The sequence below is a fragment of the Nyctibius grandis genome, chromosome Z, assembly GCF_013368605.1.
Source record: "Nyctibius grandis isolate bNycGra1 chromosome Z, bNycGra1.pri, whole genome shotgun sequence".
In the NCBI taxonomy this organism is placed as follows: Eukaryota; Metazoa; Chordata; class Aves; order Nyctibiiformes; family Nyctibiidae; genus Nyctibius; species Nyctibius grandis.
Genome location: NC_090695.1, coordinates 29,076,219 through 29,089,499, shown reverse-complemented (window position 1 = coordinate 29,089,499; position 13,281 = coordinate 29,076,219). Strand labels below are relative to the sequence as shown.

General features: G+C 41.7%; 1 protein-coding gene across 2 annotated transcripts; it reads right to left on the bottom strand.

Moving 5' to 3' along the window:
• Window positions 1-915: 915 nt before the first annotated feature.
• Window positions 916-12,900, bottom strand: AK3 (adenylate kinase 3). Of its 2 annotated transcripts, XM_068422308.1 has the most exons (5): window positions 12,647-12,900; window positions 8,184-8,303; window positions 5,007-5,179; window positions 2,643-2,761; window positions 916-1,270 (listed from the first exon to the last, which is right to left on the bottom strand). In XM_068422308.1, exons 1-5 carry the CDS (start codon window positions 12,792-12,794, stop codon window positions 1,147-1,149), a joined length of 684 nt encoding a protein of 227 aa, XP_068278409.1. In that variant the 5' UTR covers window positions 12,795-12,900; the 3' UTR covers window positions 916-1,146. The 2 variants fall into 2 exon arrangements, with proteins under 2 accessions (XP_068278409.1, XP_068278410.1); XM_068422309.1 differs by lacking the exon at window positions 8,184-8,303 and having other exon boundaries at window positions 12,647-12,899.
• Between the last annotated feature and the right edge of the window lie 381 nt (window positions 12,901-13,281).

The following is a 13,281-nucleotide window of genomic DNA, read 5'->3' as shown; positions in this document are numbered from 1 at the left end:
TTGCCTAGAGAGAGTTGTTTGTTCCTCAGGTTTTGCTGACTCTTCCTGAAACTCTCAATCTTGTGAACATAAAAACAGGGCTAGGAGAGTTCACTGAAAAATAGCAATGTCTGCATTACCTGGACTGTTAAAGGTGTGGCCTCTGGAGGTTTGTAACTCCAGTTATCCAGTGAACAAATAAATACAAGAGCTGGTTAGACACATGAATTAGTAGCATGAACTCATGAAAACCAGTCCAGTTGCTACAACAAAACTTGCTACAGTAACATGACAAAGTTAATAATTTGACCACTGGAAATCCTGGCACTAGCATCAATAAGCAGTTGTTTTGTCAAAGACAACAGAAAAGACACGTTCACTAGTCAAGATCATCTAGCTCCAGGCTTACCAGATTACACTTAATTTCTTTGGTATCTGCTGTCTTTTTACCAATAAAGTCTTATACAGCTGCACAAAGACAGAGGCTTTACCAAATGTGTTACTCATCACTGAAACTCTGTTTATCATGCCTGCAGTATAGCTGCTCTGAGGGCAGAAATATAAACATAGCAATAAGGCCAATCATCCAAGCAAGTGTTAAGGGTAATTTAAGCCCAGCAAAATCAATATCTGTGCAAGCAAAGGTAAAAGAAGGTGACTGTCTTCCATGAGATCAACCTATATGTGTGCCAGTCCTGGTCTGAAATGGCTTTTTGCAGAATGGTGGTCATCGTTCCCCACAGCTTCTGGGCGGCCCCAGCTAATCACACATTCAACAACGTGCTTTCATGTCCTTATCATTGCTTTGCACTACAATTCTTGAGTAAATCAATCAGTGTGCTTTGTAATTAAGCTGTATTCTGAAAAGTGTTTCCTTCACCAGTCAATATTTGCAAACTTAAATATTTTCTGAATAAGAGACACAAGAGTACCTGCTTTTGTTAAAGTCAGTTACTGTATTATAAAAATCAGATATATTTAATATAAAAAAAACCCGCATTAAAATGAGAACCACAGGCAACAAAGTTTTATCATAATGTAAGTTAAGGATAACATTAGACTTTAATTATTGATCAGTCTGGTAAACCACTTAGAGAAATCCTTGATTGCTGAATCTCATGTAATCAAGTGTGAATTATGATAGATGAGCAGAAGTGAGACCTGTTTTCACCTGGGAGTGGCAACATCTTTCTGGCTCACATCTGGCAATTTTGTTTTGAGGAAAGCATAGATATGTGGCCAGATCTTATTGGTTTCTGTTCCAGAGAAGGATTTCAATAACCCTTTTTTCCTAAGGAAGAAAAAGAAAAAAGCATTTCATAAGTCAAATTGTTTAATTGTTCCAGGATCTCCACCTCACTTTTAAGATTCCCCTGGCAGGAGTTTGCGAATATGCATGTGATTTAACACCAAGAATAGCCGTAACATTGGGAATACAGGATGGACATGCATTACTGTGTTTCCCAAACAGCGAGCTATTGGCCACATCAGTTCATAAAACTGACAGCTGTCCACAGAGTACTTAATAAAAAACTATGAAGGGTAAAAATAATAAGCAGCAATGCAGTCATATAGCACATGCTATACAGCAGTCATCCAAACAACTGTAACTAACGCAGGTATTGTGAAGTTACACCTCAAGGATCCAAGAAGGTGCATCAGAACAAACAAGTGAACCAGGCACAATCAAGTTATTCTAAATTAGTTCTAGTAGCTAGTTTTATCTGTAAAGTATGTTATTACCAGTAAGAATAGCAGCTTAGGCCTATGTCTTACTGTGGTGCTTTAATGCATTTTCACTTCAGAAAGCTACCAAAGTCAGGAAAATCATTGTCAATCCAGAAAAACTCCTTCTTTAAAACTTAACCACCCCAAAGATGGAGCTTCTAGTCTTCTGTTCAACAGTTTTGGTACAGCATAATGAAGGGTGGTGGATATGGAGATATAGGAAGGACAGTCACTTCAGGATGTTGCCAAAGAGAGTGTGATTTCTTTGTCTAGGCAAGATAAGACTACAAAGGTCTACATGGTGACCTACTATTATCTATACTTTAACAATGTGATATTTGCAGCTTTACGTTTCAAGAAACTTTGTGTATAGTTTTGGCTCTTAAAAGAACTAAGTTTGTTATCATTCCACAGTGCAAATGAGTATTCTCAAACAGCTACTTATTCCCAAAGAGTCTTGCTAGCGGTGCCTGTCACAGTCCTGTTCAACCACTTTTAAATCCTCATTAACAGTTTTTCTATTTGCATATCACTTCTTGACCCCTAGCCCTTGTTAAAAGGGCTTCTACTTATACATCCAAAAGAGAAAATAGTTAAATCTTCCAAAAAAAAAGGAACTGTCTCTGTTACCTTACTAACCAGAGCTGTGTTGCTCAGAACAGTACTGTAATGTATTGAATAATGCATAGTGCTCTTTGTAAAGATAAGTATGGCTGCAGTGAAAGGCTCTTTTGCTAAGCAGGCTCCTGAAGAGGTTTCATGCAACAGTGGAAAACATTTTACTGGGTTGATTTCTTACTGAGCTGATGAAAGACACACTGCTACTTATACCATGTTCACTGTTGCAATATCTCTGTAACTGAAGAGATCTGTTCCTCACTAAGCTAATGTGGAAGAAGCTTTTAGAATGTGGAAAAATAGATTTTACTACTTACCGATAATATTCTAGAACAGGTTTTGTTTGTTCATCGTAAGCCTGCAGCCTCTTGGTAACCGTCTCTGGTTTATCATCATCACGCTGAACAAGTGGCTCTCCAGTAATATCGTCAATGCCCTAATCATGGTTAAAAGCAAACATTAGTGTATATTTCTGTTTAAGTATATTTTGTGTAATTTTCTATTTAAATTGTGATCAGTTTCCAGTAAGTCAAGGTGTAGATTTCTGCTTATGAAGAGAAAGGCTACTGCCCATATCTTATCTGGAATATAAGATGTTGACTTTACAGTAAGACAGTCCATCATTTCAAAATATTTTCTCAGTATTGGCAATGAACATCAGGTTATCGTAACTTAACTAATCTATCCTCTGGAACATTCATTGAATATGGGAAATATATAGGCAAAACCTTCATATATGAGGGCAAACAATATTGTTGGTAATACATTTCTGCATAACAGGAAACAAGCAAGACACCAATTTGACCTTTGTTTGACAATTCTGAAATGGGGAAAGGAGTTAATGGCGCTTTGATTTTAAGTTGCAAAATGGAAGAGTTATTATTTAGCAACAGCTGTACAAAAAATGGCATAAAAGCCAGATGCAGTTTTTCTAGGATTCAGTAAACAGAGATTACGGAACTTTTAAGCCTTGAAACCAGCAATGACTGAAGAAATTACTGACAGTGGTCAGTAATTTGGCACGTCTTACAAAGGACTAGCTAGTGGCATAAAAGTTGGCTCTTTCTTAAGTGCATTGAATCATTGTGCATCTAAGGACAGAATATGACCCACCACAGATAGAAGGGACTCTTTGCTCCTTCATGCAAAGAGTCTTTCCCTAAAGACAAGTTTAATCTGACATTTGGAGTGGAAACATGAGTGGTCTTGCAAGTACAAAGCCAATTAGAGCACAAAAATATTTTCCTTTCTTGCTTGCATTCTGGCAGTCAGCTTCAGAAAATCAATAACCATGAATGTTCAGTAAGCTTCTCTGTTCATGAAGGTGTGAAGAAAATCTGTTCTAGAACATCTGTATCATTACGAGATGGATTTGTATGGTCAAACTTAACTTGTTTACATAATACAATCATTTAAAACACTTGTGTGTTTCTTTCTAGCATCTGTGCAGGCAGCCATACTAGTGCCTTCATTGTACCTATCAAATATGGAGCCTTCGGCCTTCCATTAACTCAGAAGCCATTAATCTTTTGGTTCCGTTGAGTAAGTAAACGTTTTGCAGGTCTATTAGATAACAGAGACAGCTGTATTTCAGCTGTTCAGCTCCATTCCATGTTTTCACTTAAATATTGCAATCTACTATGTTATGATATGCCTGCTAATTAGTGGAAGGTAGAGTGGAGTGCTCCTAATAGCAAAGCTGTTGCAGCTGAAGCCCACTCTTTGGTAGGTCTGATAATTCTCTCTTGCAGCTTGCCTGTCCTCTTCTGCAATTAAAAATAACCATGACTAAACCACCACGTTTTAAATAATACAAAGGCAGCGTTTCCAGTTGCCCACTTCCAGTGGTTCCCTGCTATTTCAGCTGGCCTCTTTTCCTGCAACACTGAAATCCAAAAACTACAAGGCCTGCTATGCTCCTGATGTAACTTAATAGAGCTTCCAGGTGAAATGTGATGCCACAACAGGTAAATTATTTAGAGTTAATGATGAAATTCAGCTTAAGCTGAGTTGCACTAAGGCTAATCCGAGTTCCTCAAAAATCCTAAGGTAACAATGTACAATCATTATCTTAAAGTTTACTATTCTTTTTATAGGACGTCTCAAGGCATAACCTCTTTGATCTGTTGAGAAGCTTCCCTGGCTGGCAAGTTTCTACATCTAATTTTGCAATATGACAACTGTTGCCTTGAAAATACCCATCCTGGTTAAATGCAAACACAGGGAAAGCATTAAATGGATTCCTCTGACTGATGATTTGGTGTGCTTCCTAGATACAAAGAATGAGTCCTCTAGAGGAAGGAAAAGGAAACTACATTTTGGACTGTACAGGCTGCAACTTGCAGAATGGGGCTAAGAACATGCCCACCTCCTATGCCAGAGTGTAAGACTGAGAGTCTTCCAGATCAGTGACCAGCTTTAATAGGAGCTTACAAAACACCATGGTGTTTCATTCCGCAGCGGACAAAGACATTGCTCATCAGCTTGAGCTCCTACCAGGGCACTAACATACCCTGAGAGGCAGGTGTTACCAGAAGGGTTCTGTGCTTCTAAGAGATGAAATGAGCCTTTTTCTTCTGACCTACTGTGTTTTGCAACAACATACGCAAATAATATTTTACTGGAATTACCAAATGCTATGCAACATTTATTTAGCACCAACACCAACACGTATCCCTTACCTGCACTTTGGGAGGACTGAATTCAAGATTGTAGACTCTGCCACTAGCAGGGTGGATCCAACGTGCTGTGAGTCGACATTTTATGGTCTCAAATGGTACATCTAGGTCAATCACAGTGTCTATTTGACGTTCTTTATCCAGGGCTTCTGCCTGAGCAACTGTTCTGGGGAAACCTTTTTAAAGGAAACAACTCCGTAAAAATACAAAGGCAGAGTTATCGCAAGAATTACCTGGAGTTTGTCATTAGAAAAAATAATTTTCAGACAGAAAAAAAAAAGCATCATCCTACTGTAAAGGATGAAGAGACATCAGATTTTCCAAGTATTTTTCAGTGTGTCATGGCACTTTAACTTCTTAAACGCCTCCCAGCTTCCATTTCCTCATTTCAGTTAATCACCTTCCCAAAAGTGTAACAAATAAATGCAAAAAGACCCCATACTCATATGTACTACATACCGCTATATTGAATAAAACCATTGTATACACATTTCGAACGGTAGAAGCTACAGGCAGTTCACTCAGAGGTCTGGAACAACCTAGAAACACTTGTGACAACTCTTACTTCCACAGTTGTGTAAGTCTGGCTTAAGGAGGTGACCATTACAAACCTGTTTTATTCAGCTGCGGTAAGCCCAATGTATATACCAGAGGCAGTCCAGGATTAATTTTACATAAAACAGTAGCTTTAGAAAGAGTTCTGGAAAGTCTAGTGTATCAAACTATCCTCAGGGATGATGACTGTGAGAACACTCGGGCTGCAGAGCAGTCTGTCTCTTCACTTAAAAGACACTGCCTTTTGCCCCATGAACTCTATGGCTCCAGTAGTGTGCCTTCAAAGGCACATGTTACTGCTAGAGAAACCTCATGGAATTGAAGAAGGAGCAGGTGGGAAACAGAGAACAAGAAAACCAAAGTCTCCACAAAGAATTTAAAATGAAACATTGGCCACAAGAACTTTAGCGGCCAAAGCTACTGCAGAACATGCTATTGCACCATAGGTTCACTGGAATAATAATACCTCTACCCACAAAGCTCTTGCAGAGTCTCACGTTCTTCAGTAGCTTGTAATTTTCATCACACTATACAAGTAAACTTCTCCATAAAGGCAAGTACTGATAGGTACAAACTTAAGAAACTTTTCTTTGCATAACATTGGTTGATGAGTTCATTGCCTGAGTAAGGAACCAGCCAAGAACTAGCCTTACAACAGAAGGAAAAAAAAAATTTATGGTCTTAAGGTTACTGTGTCTTGTCTAATGCATCACAAAAGGAAAGAGTTTATTAACTCAGACCAAGCTCTCACTTGTGCATTAAGTCTGATGCACCTGGTTTGCATCACAGTCATCAACTGCCCTCATCCTGTTTCTCTCATGTTCACATTATCTCATGGAAGTGCTTCTAAACGTTAAGAGCAGAGGGAGAGCCAGGACTTCAGCACTGCTGTTCTTTCTTACTATTGACAAGCTAGTCAGCCACCACATCTTAGTTATGCAGCTGGAAAATGAGTTTGCTTTGGGACTTAGTAATGAGAAACTTCCTCAACAAATTAAAGTGCCTTTACAAAAGCATTTAATTGAAACTGAACCAGCGTTTGCTGCATAGTGTTTTCTCGATACAGAAAAAATAGCCTACAAGATGCGATGAATTATGAAGAATCCAAGAACACAGAGAAAAGTGCCCTAATTATGCAGCACATAAATCTAAGCAGATCATACACACACACACACAACTCACACTGATACACCTGCTATGACTCTAGAAGCCAGCAACCTATCTAAGGCAGTGGAAATGGGTATTTGGCTACGTGAGCATACAAGCAGCTCAGCAAGTCTATTTAGTTTGACCTAGCTGACCTCAGCTGTTTGTTCTGTGTTGCAGTTATCAAACTAAAGACTTTCTGGTTAACATATTTCAACAGAACAGTATTGTTCCTATACAGCCGATTATGCCAGAGCTATCCCTAGCGTAATTCACTGAGTCTCATTACAAATGCTGATGCAGACAAAATTTCTGTTCCAGAAGTTTAAAGAAGGCAGGACATTAACATGCAGCAGAAATTGATTTATTCTCTTACGGTCTCCACACCATTCTCCTGTTAAGAGCTGCCAGTGTGCTCAGCTATACTACTACACATCCAGATCCACAAGGCTGGAACTGTGTGTACACAGGACCCAGAACTAAAGAAAAAAAACATCTGCAGCTCTTTCCTTTATTGATCAGGTTTTATTGCGCTGTTCACTGTGGGAATTAAGCCTTTGTCTTCACTAAGGAGGAACATAACTGTGACTAAAGCCACCAGAACAGATCACTGTACTAGAAGCAATTATAATAAAGCACTAAGGGACAGCGAGCACTGTGGATTTTTCACTCCCTCTAAATAAAAAGCCACACCAACAACTTTTCAGTTTTATCTGCTGAGACAGGTTGTGACTAGAACCCAAAAACACATATATCCAGCCTAGACACTATCTTTGCGCTGCACATCCAACTGTACTCTCATTGGCTGGGGTAACAAGAGCCATTCAGTATATGAAGACAGTGGCAAATGCATTTTCTCTTTACTGTGAATGCTGAAGCAATGAGCTTACGCTGCAGAATTGCAGAACAATTCACTCTAGAGAACAGAATCAAAAAGCAAATGAAAGAGACCTTTTAGAGCACTTAAGCAGTGTTTTTGTTAGTGATTTATTACACACTGCACTGCTGCAATACTTGCTTTCCATACTTACCTTGTCGCTGTATCACATACCTACCTTTCTATTTAAATAATTCCTCAGCCCCATTCTGAGTGTTCTATTCCCCAAGGACTTGGACAAGAAAAGGCTTTATAAAAAGAAACTTCTCAATGCATATTTCGAAGAGGAAACAACGCATAAGAAATACCAGAATTGCCAGTTTTCAAGTTTTACTGGAGTGTTGAACTACCCATTTCAACATGAATTAAAACATCGCTGTAACGCTCTGAAGGCAGAATGTACCCAAAGCATTTTACAGCCAAAAACCTGGGGCAGACTAGCTACTGAAGGTTTCACAACAAGCTGGTGACAAATACTATCCGGTTGCTATGACTCGAGAATGGCTACTGGAGTGTAGCTACTCACAAGTGACCAAATCACTCCAAGCTTTCCAGTGTAGGTTTTCTCTCCATATATAGCAATACCCAATGTGCTAACTTACCATCTAATAGCCAGTTGTACCGATCTAGACCTTTTAACTCATTCAGCATCAGTCGTGTCATAATGTCATCTGGAATAAGCCACCCTTGATCAATGTAGGACTTGGCAAGGATTCCAACTTCTGTGAAAGTAAGAGAAGTCGCATTACACTATCTCTGACCTCCAACAAGTGAAAAAAAGCCCACAAGCCTGCAAAAAATTTTTGATCAGGGTGGCACAGAACAGTAAAGCTGTAAACAAGACAGACAGTATGCTTACTGAAATTCAAAAACAGATGATCAGTTAGGATCTGATCATGCAAATATGTATCAGATTAATTTGATTGGTCTGTAGTTCCACAGCTGGCAACAAGGCATTCAGCACGCCTCTATCCCCACACTCTCTGAATAATTTTACTGGTAAGTGTTTGAAATACTACACTCCAAAAACTAAAATCAGGACAGCCCATTAGGTAAAAGAGTCTTCAAAAGAAGAAATGTAAAAGACACAAGTTCATTAAGATATCAGCCCTCAGATTTCCTGTCAAGAGAGTTATTTTCTCAGTTTAGTGGCTAGTTATTAACTTACAACTTCACTACGAAGAGTGAAGTCTTTGGTATGTAAGAAAGCGATGTGCAGTGGGACATGCTTGCCAGACACGTATTTTTACGATTACTACTACAGTTACAAGAGGATGTTTATAGATGTTGTAAACTATTTATGGGAGCGTGCAGACACTAGTAATTTCCCATGGAACTAACATTTTATACCAGTCGTTTAGCCCACTGGCTCACTAAAATGCCATCCATGCATCACAGTTCCGGATATCACACCTGCTCCTACATGACATGCAGTAGCATGCTGCAGTTCACCCAAATCATGGCTCTAGCCAGGAAGAAATTCATTTGCCTGGCTTGTGTCCTAGGCACAACATTTTCATGGCCTTCGTTTACAATTACCCAATTATGTAAGTCACCCAGAAGAGCAGCTAGATTTGTTTCATTGTGTCTGCAGAAACCTTTACTTGCAGCCAATTCAGATCTACTTACAGTAAACTAAACAAAAGAGAAAATGGGATGGACCGGCATACCAACACAAGGTATAACCACTTTCAGCAGAAAGCAATGAAGAATGCCAGTCCTATCACTTGATGCAGTATTGGAACATGCAATAGCACAGAGGCCCTTCTTCAGACAAGGCAACTGAAAAGCAATAGATGCCCTCAACTAATGCAAAAAAAAAATGCTTTGGTGCTGAAAGAAAAAGTAATAAAAGGACAATTTCCCCTTATTGGCTGTTCACATCTATAGTCAGGGTTTGCAAAGTCTGAAGACCATTTAGAAATAGGCACTATGCACCTTGGTCAGACTTCTAATAATCCTCACAATGTGGAAGAGTCAGACTCCGGTGCTTGAGTCCTCCAGCACATCACAAACTGGAAAGAAGGTGACAGTCTGTCTGGGTACAAAGTGTCTATTCTTTTCCCTACCTCCCTTCTTCGAGGTCAGCAAGTCATACCTCTTTCATTATTCTAGTGCACTTTGAACTATATACCCAGCAAAAGTAGACTGGGAGGAGGAATAAATTACATCTAGATAGTTTAATGTGCACTTGATGCTTGCACCTGTTACTGATTTACACTGCAGCATTGCTCTAGCCGCAATGATCTATGAAAATGCGCAATGCAAGGTTGATAGGGAATAGCACTTACGTACTTTGGAAAGACAGATGAGCTTTTGGGCCCAGAGAGGTTTAGAGTACAGAAAGCTGTAAGGCACACAGGCCCTATTATTAGACCAACAGAGCTGGAAACATGCTGCCTCTCTCTACAAACCTCAGGTTATTTATAAAGTCATTATTTCATAAGAAAAAAATAGGCACAACTGTACCCAAATAGTTATGTTAGGACAAAAAGTTTGTATACTAGACCAGAGCTGCTTTTTGTTCCCCTGTTGTTTGGGAGGCGGGGGGGGGAGGGGGGGGGGGGGGCAGGATTTAGTGAGGTTTTGTTGGTTTTATTTGGTTCTGTTTTTTCAGCTTGGGTCTGAAACCACTTCAGGCATGGCAATCTTTGGAATTAAAGGCAACACAAGTTTCTTTCCTGTCTAGGTGATAAGAGGTATCCATGTTTCAAGGTTTTGCAAAAGATTGGCATGTCCTAACCACATTACCACAAACAAGCTCTATCCATATTCAGACAACAGGTTGCTTAGCACTAGAGAGGTGGCCACAGACTCTGCACTCTCCAAAGCAGCAGAACATGGTAGTAACTGCAAATTGCTAAGGACGCCCACATGTTTAACAGGACTTTTCAACGAAGCCCATTTTCACAAGACAGCAAATGCCAAAAATGGCACCGTGTAACTATTGTTAATTCCATTTAATTTTCCAAGTGTTTTAACTGCCCAACTTAGCCTAAGACAGTTCCCAAAGAACTGGGAATTGCTGGACTCTTCTATTATAATAAAAACTGATGAAGTCTTTGCCTTGACTAAACTTCTCAAACTCTCTGTGTTGCCCCTCAGTCCCTCTCCCTCCTTCAGTGTACTACTTACGCCTGCTACCTCAGTATTCATCTCAGTCCTTTGGAGACCATTTCTGCAACGTGACTCACTTTCAGCAACATTAAGACAGAGCTTCATCTAGGTTAATTAGTGAATGAAAAACTCTGTAGCAAATTCCTATAAGTTCTACCCTAGCTAATTCGGAGCAAACTTCCATCATCTCTTACACCCTCCACTGGCTTCTCTCCTCACATCGAGGGTTTTAACGTGTCTGCTACACTTTTATTTCACATCTTGGTTCTCCTTCACAGTCTTTCATCTGTCCAACCCACCTAGAACACTTTGCCGAACCACTTTTCTTTCCACTTCATGGCTCCCTCCTCAAATCAAACAACGGAGTATTTCCACTTGCAGTTTCCTCTTCTCACACACCTTTGATCTTGCTTCCAAGACACATCGACAGAGCACAAAACTTAAAAGTGTTCAGTAAATAACATATTTCCTTGACCTTCTGGAATGCCTTCCCTTCTCAGTAGGTCTTACTTAGATTGAAAGTTCCTAACAGCATCAATTTTGGTTTTGTGACCCTCTGTAAATACAAACCTATGCTTGCACAACCAAACAGAAAGAAACAGCATGAATGTGATCGGATATGCTTGCACAGGTGGTGCTCCTAGCAAATGTTTAACTTGTAGATATCAACTGAAGTAAAGTCAGTCAAGTAAGTCAAAGTCATTGTTCTTACAGAGCAAACAGAATTTGTGTGAAAAGAGATGTGGAAATCACATCACAACTGACTTTGTAATACAGATAATTTTTCACCCTCAAACATGCTTATAAGCTTCCAAAACCAAGACTGCCAGTTACCTAACCATAATATTGCAGTGATACAAGCGAATGTAGTCCTCTGCAGCTTCAAAGTGCTGGAAATAAGAATACTCTCACTTCATCACATGCAACCTGAAATGGTTCTTACAAGGTTTTTTGACTCTGCTGTGAAGAAAAGGAGATGTGGAATTCAGGAGGGGACCTGTCATCATTGCAAAAATCCAGTGTAGAGAGGAGTTGTGGCATCTCAACAGAAAGCCAGAAGTCAAACGAGGACTCTATAGTAAGTATAATTCACAACATTACCTAATACAAGCAACTCTGTATGCAAACACAGACCATGCTTAAACCTAAGCATGATATGAGCTTCTTGTTAAGATAAATAATTTTAAAAGCACAAGGTAAGCAGTTTGAATATTTTGCCCATTGCTTTTTGGAAAGCACCACTACAGTTATGCCTGCCAGTTCAGGACAAGGCCTTCTAATCTTGGAATAGATGGTAACTCTACTTCTAGCCGTTTAATGGAGATCTGAAAAAGTGTGACTGCCCAGAACTCCTCCTCTTGTCCCTTCTGTTAAAAACATGAGTATTTTTCCCTTTCAAGACATTTCAGCTGGAAGACTATCAGAAACACCTACAAAAAACACTGGGTGCTTACGAAAACCACCAAGACGAGGAAACAATTAGATGTTACAAAACAAGGAAAACAGGATAAACCCCAGATACGCCCTGTTCCCGGTGACGAAGAGGATGCCAAGTGACAGCTTTCAGAGGAACTCGGCTGAAGCCTTGAGGCCCATTTCGGCGGCCTCCGGCCTGCAGGAAGAGCTGCGTGAAGACGCCCAATCTCGGGGGCGGGGGGGCGGAAAGCACACAGAGGTGGGACTGGGGAGCAGCAAACTCTCTGCAAGGGACGGGGAGCGGTGGGTGGGAAAAGGGAAAGGAGCGGGGAGGGGGAAGGACCGTGGCTCACACACACATCCCCCCCCCAACGGCGGAGCGGGGCCGTGTCACGCCGGAGTTTCCTGCCGCGCTGCGTGGGGCCACTTCCCGCGGGGGAAGGAGGGGGCGGCGGGGGCGGCGGGGACGACCCTCCCCGGATCGTCCCCACCGCCCCCCTCACCCCCCGCTCTGGATTGTCCCCGTTCCCACCTGTCTTCTTCTGCATGTTGTCCCTCAGCAGGTCGCCGCTGGAGAGGTGCTTCATCCCGAAGTGTTTAATAATCCGAGCGGAGACCGTGCCTTTCCCGGAGCCCGGCGGCCCCATGATGACGGCGCGTAGCAGCGGTGGCACCACCATGCTGTTTGCTGCGGGCGGGGGACGGGTGAGGGGGACGGGCAGTGACTGAGCGCCGCTGAGCGCCGGGCGGAGCGCGGCTCGGGAGGAGCACCGCCTTCCCGGGGAGCACCGCCGCCTTCCCGGGGAGCACCGCCTCGGCCGCCCTCCCGTGGGACTGGGGAGGGAGGGAGTGGGGAGGATTGAGGCGGAGGGGTGAGCCGAGGCCGGTCCTCCCTGGGAAAAACAGTGGCGGCTTTTCTGGCTGTCAGTCGGGGGCAGGTAGGAAAGATCCTGTACGTAAAAGCACCGGAGAGGCGGGGTGAGGAGATAACCAAAGCATATCGCATTTTAGAAAGTAAAGCATCAGAGAGCATTAGGGCATCACTGCCGTGACCAACCTCCTCACACCCCTCTGCCCAGGAGCCCCAATTCGGCTGCCCCCGGAGCCTTCAGTCCCTGCCCCAGCCTGTTCCCACTCTCGGTCCTGAACGATCGTGAGGATTTCCCA

What these genes read in the sequence shown, in the direction of transcription:
- AK3 (XM_068422308.1), bottom strand. Translation starts at nt 12,794, where the DNA reads ATGGTGGTGCCACCGCTGCTACGCGCCGTCATCATGGGGCCGCCGGGC. An exon ending in CAACATGCAGAAGAAGACAG is followed by an intron (nt 8,304 to 12,646) that starts GTGGGAACGGGG and finishes TTACTTTCACAG; the next exon opens with AAGTTGGAATCCTTGCCAAG. An exon ending in TCAGTCCTCCCAAAGTGCAG is followed by an intron (nt 2,762 to 5,006) that starts GTAAGGGATACG and finishes AACCATGATTAG; the next exon opens with GGCATTGACGATATTACTGG.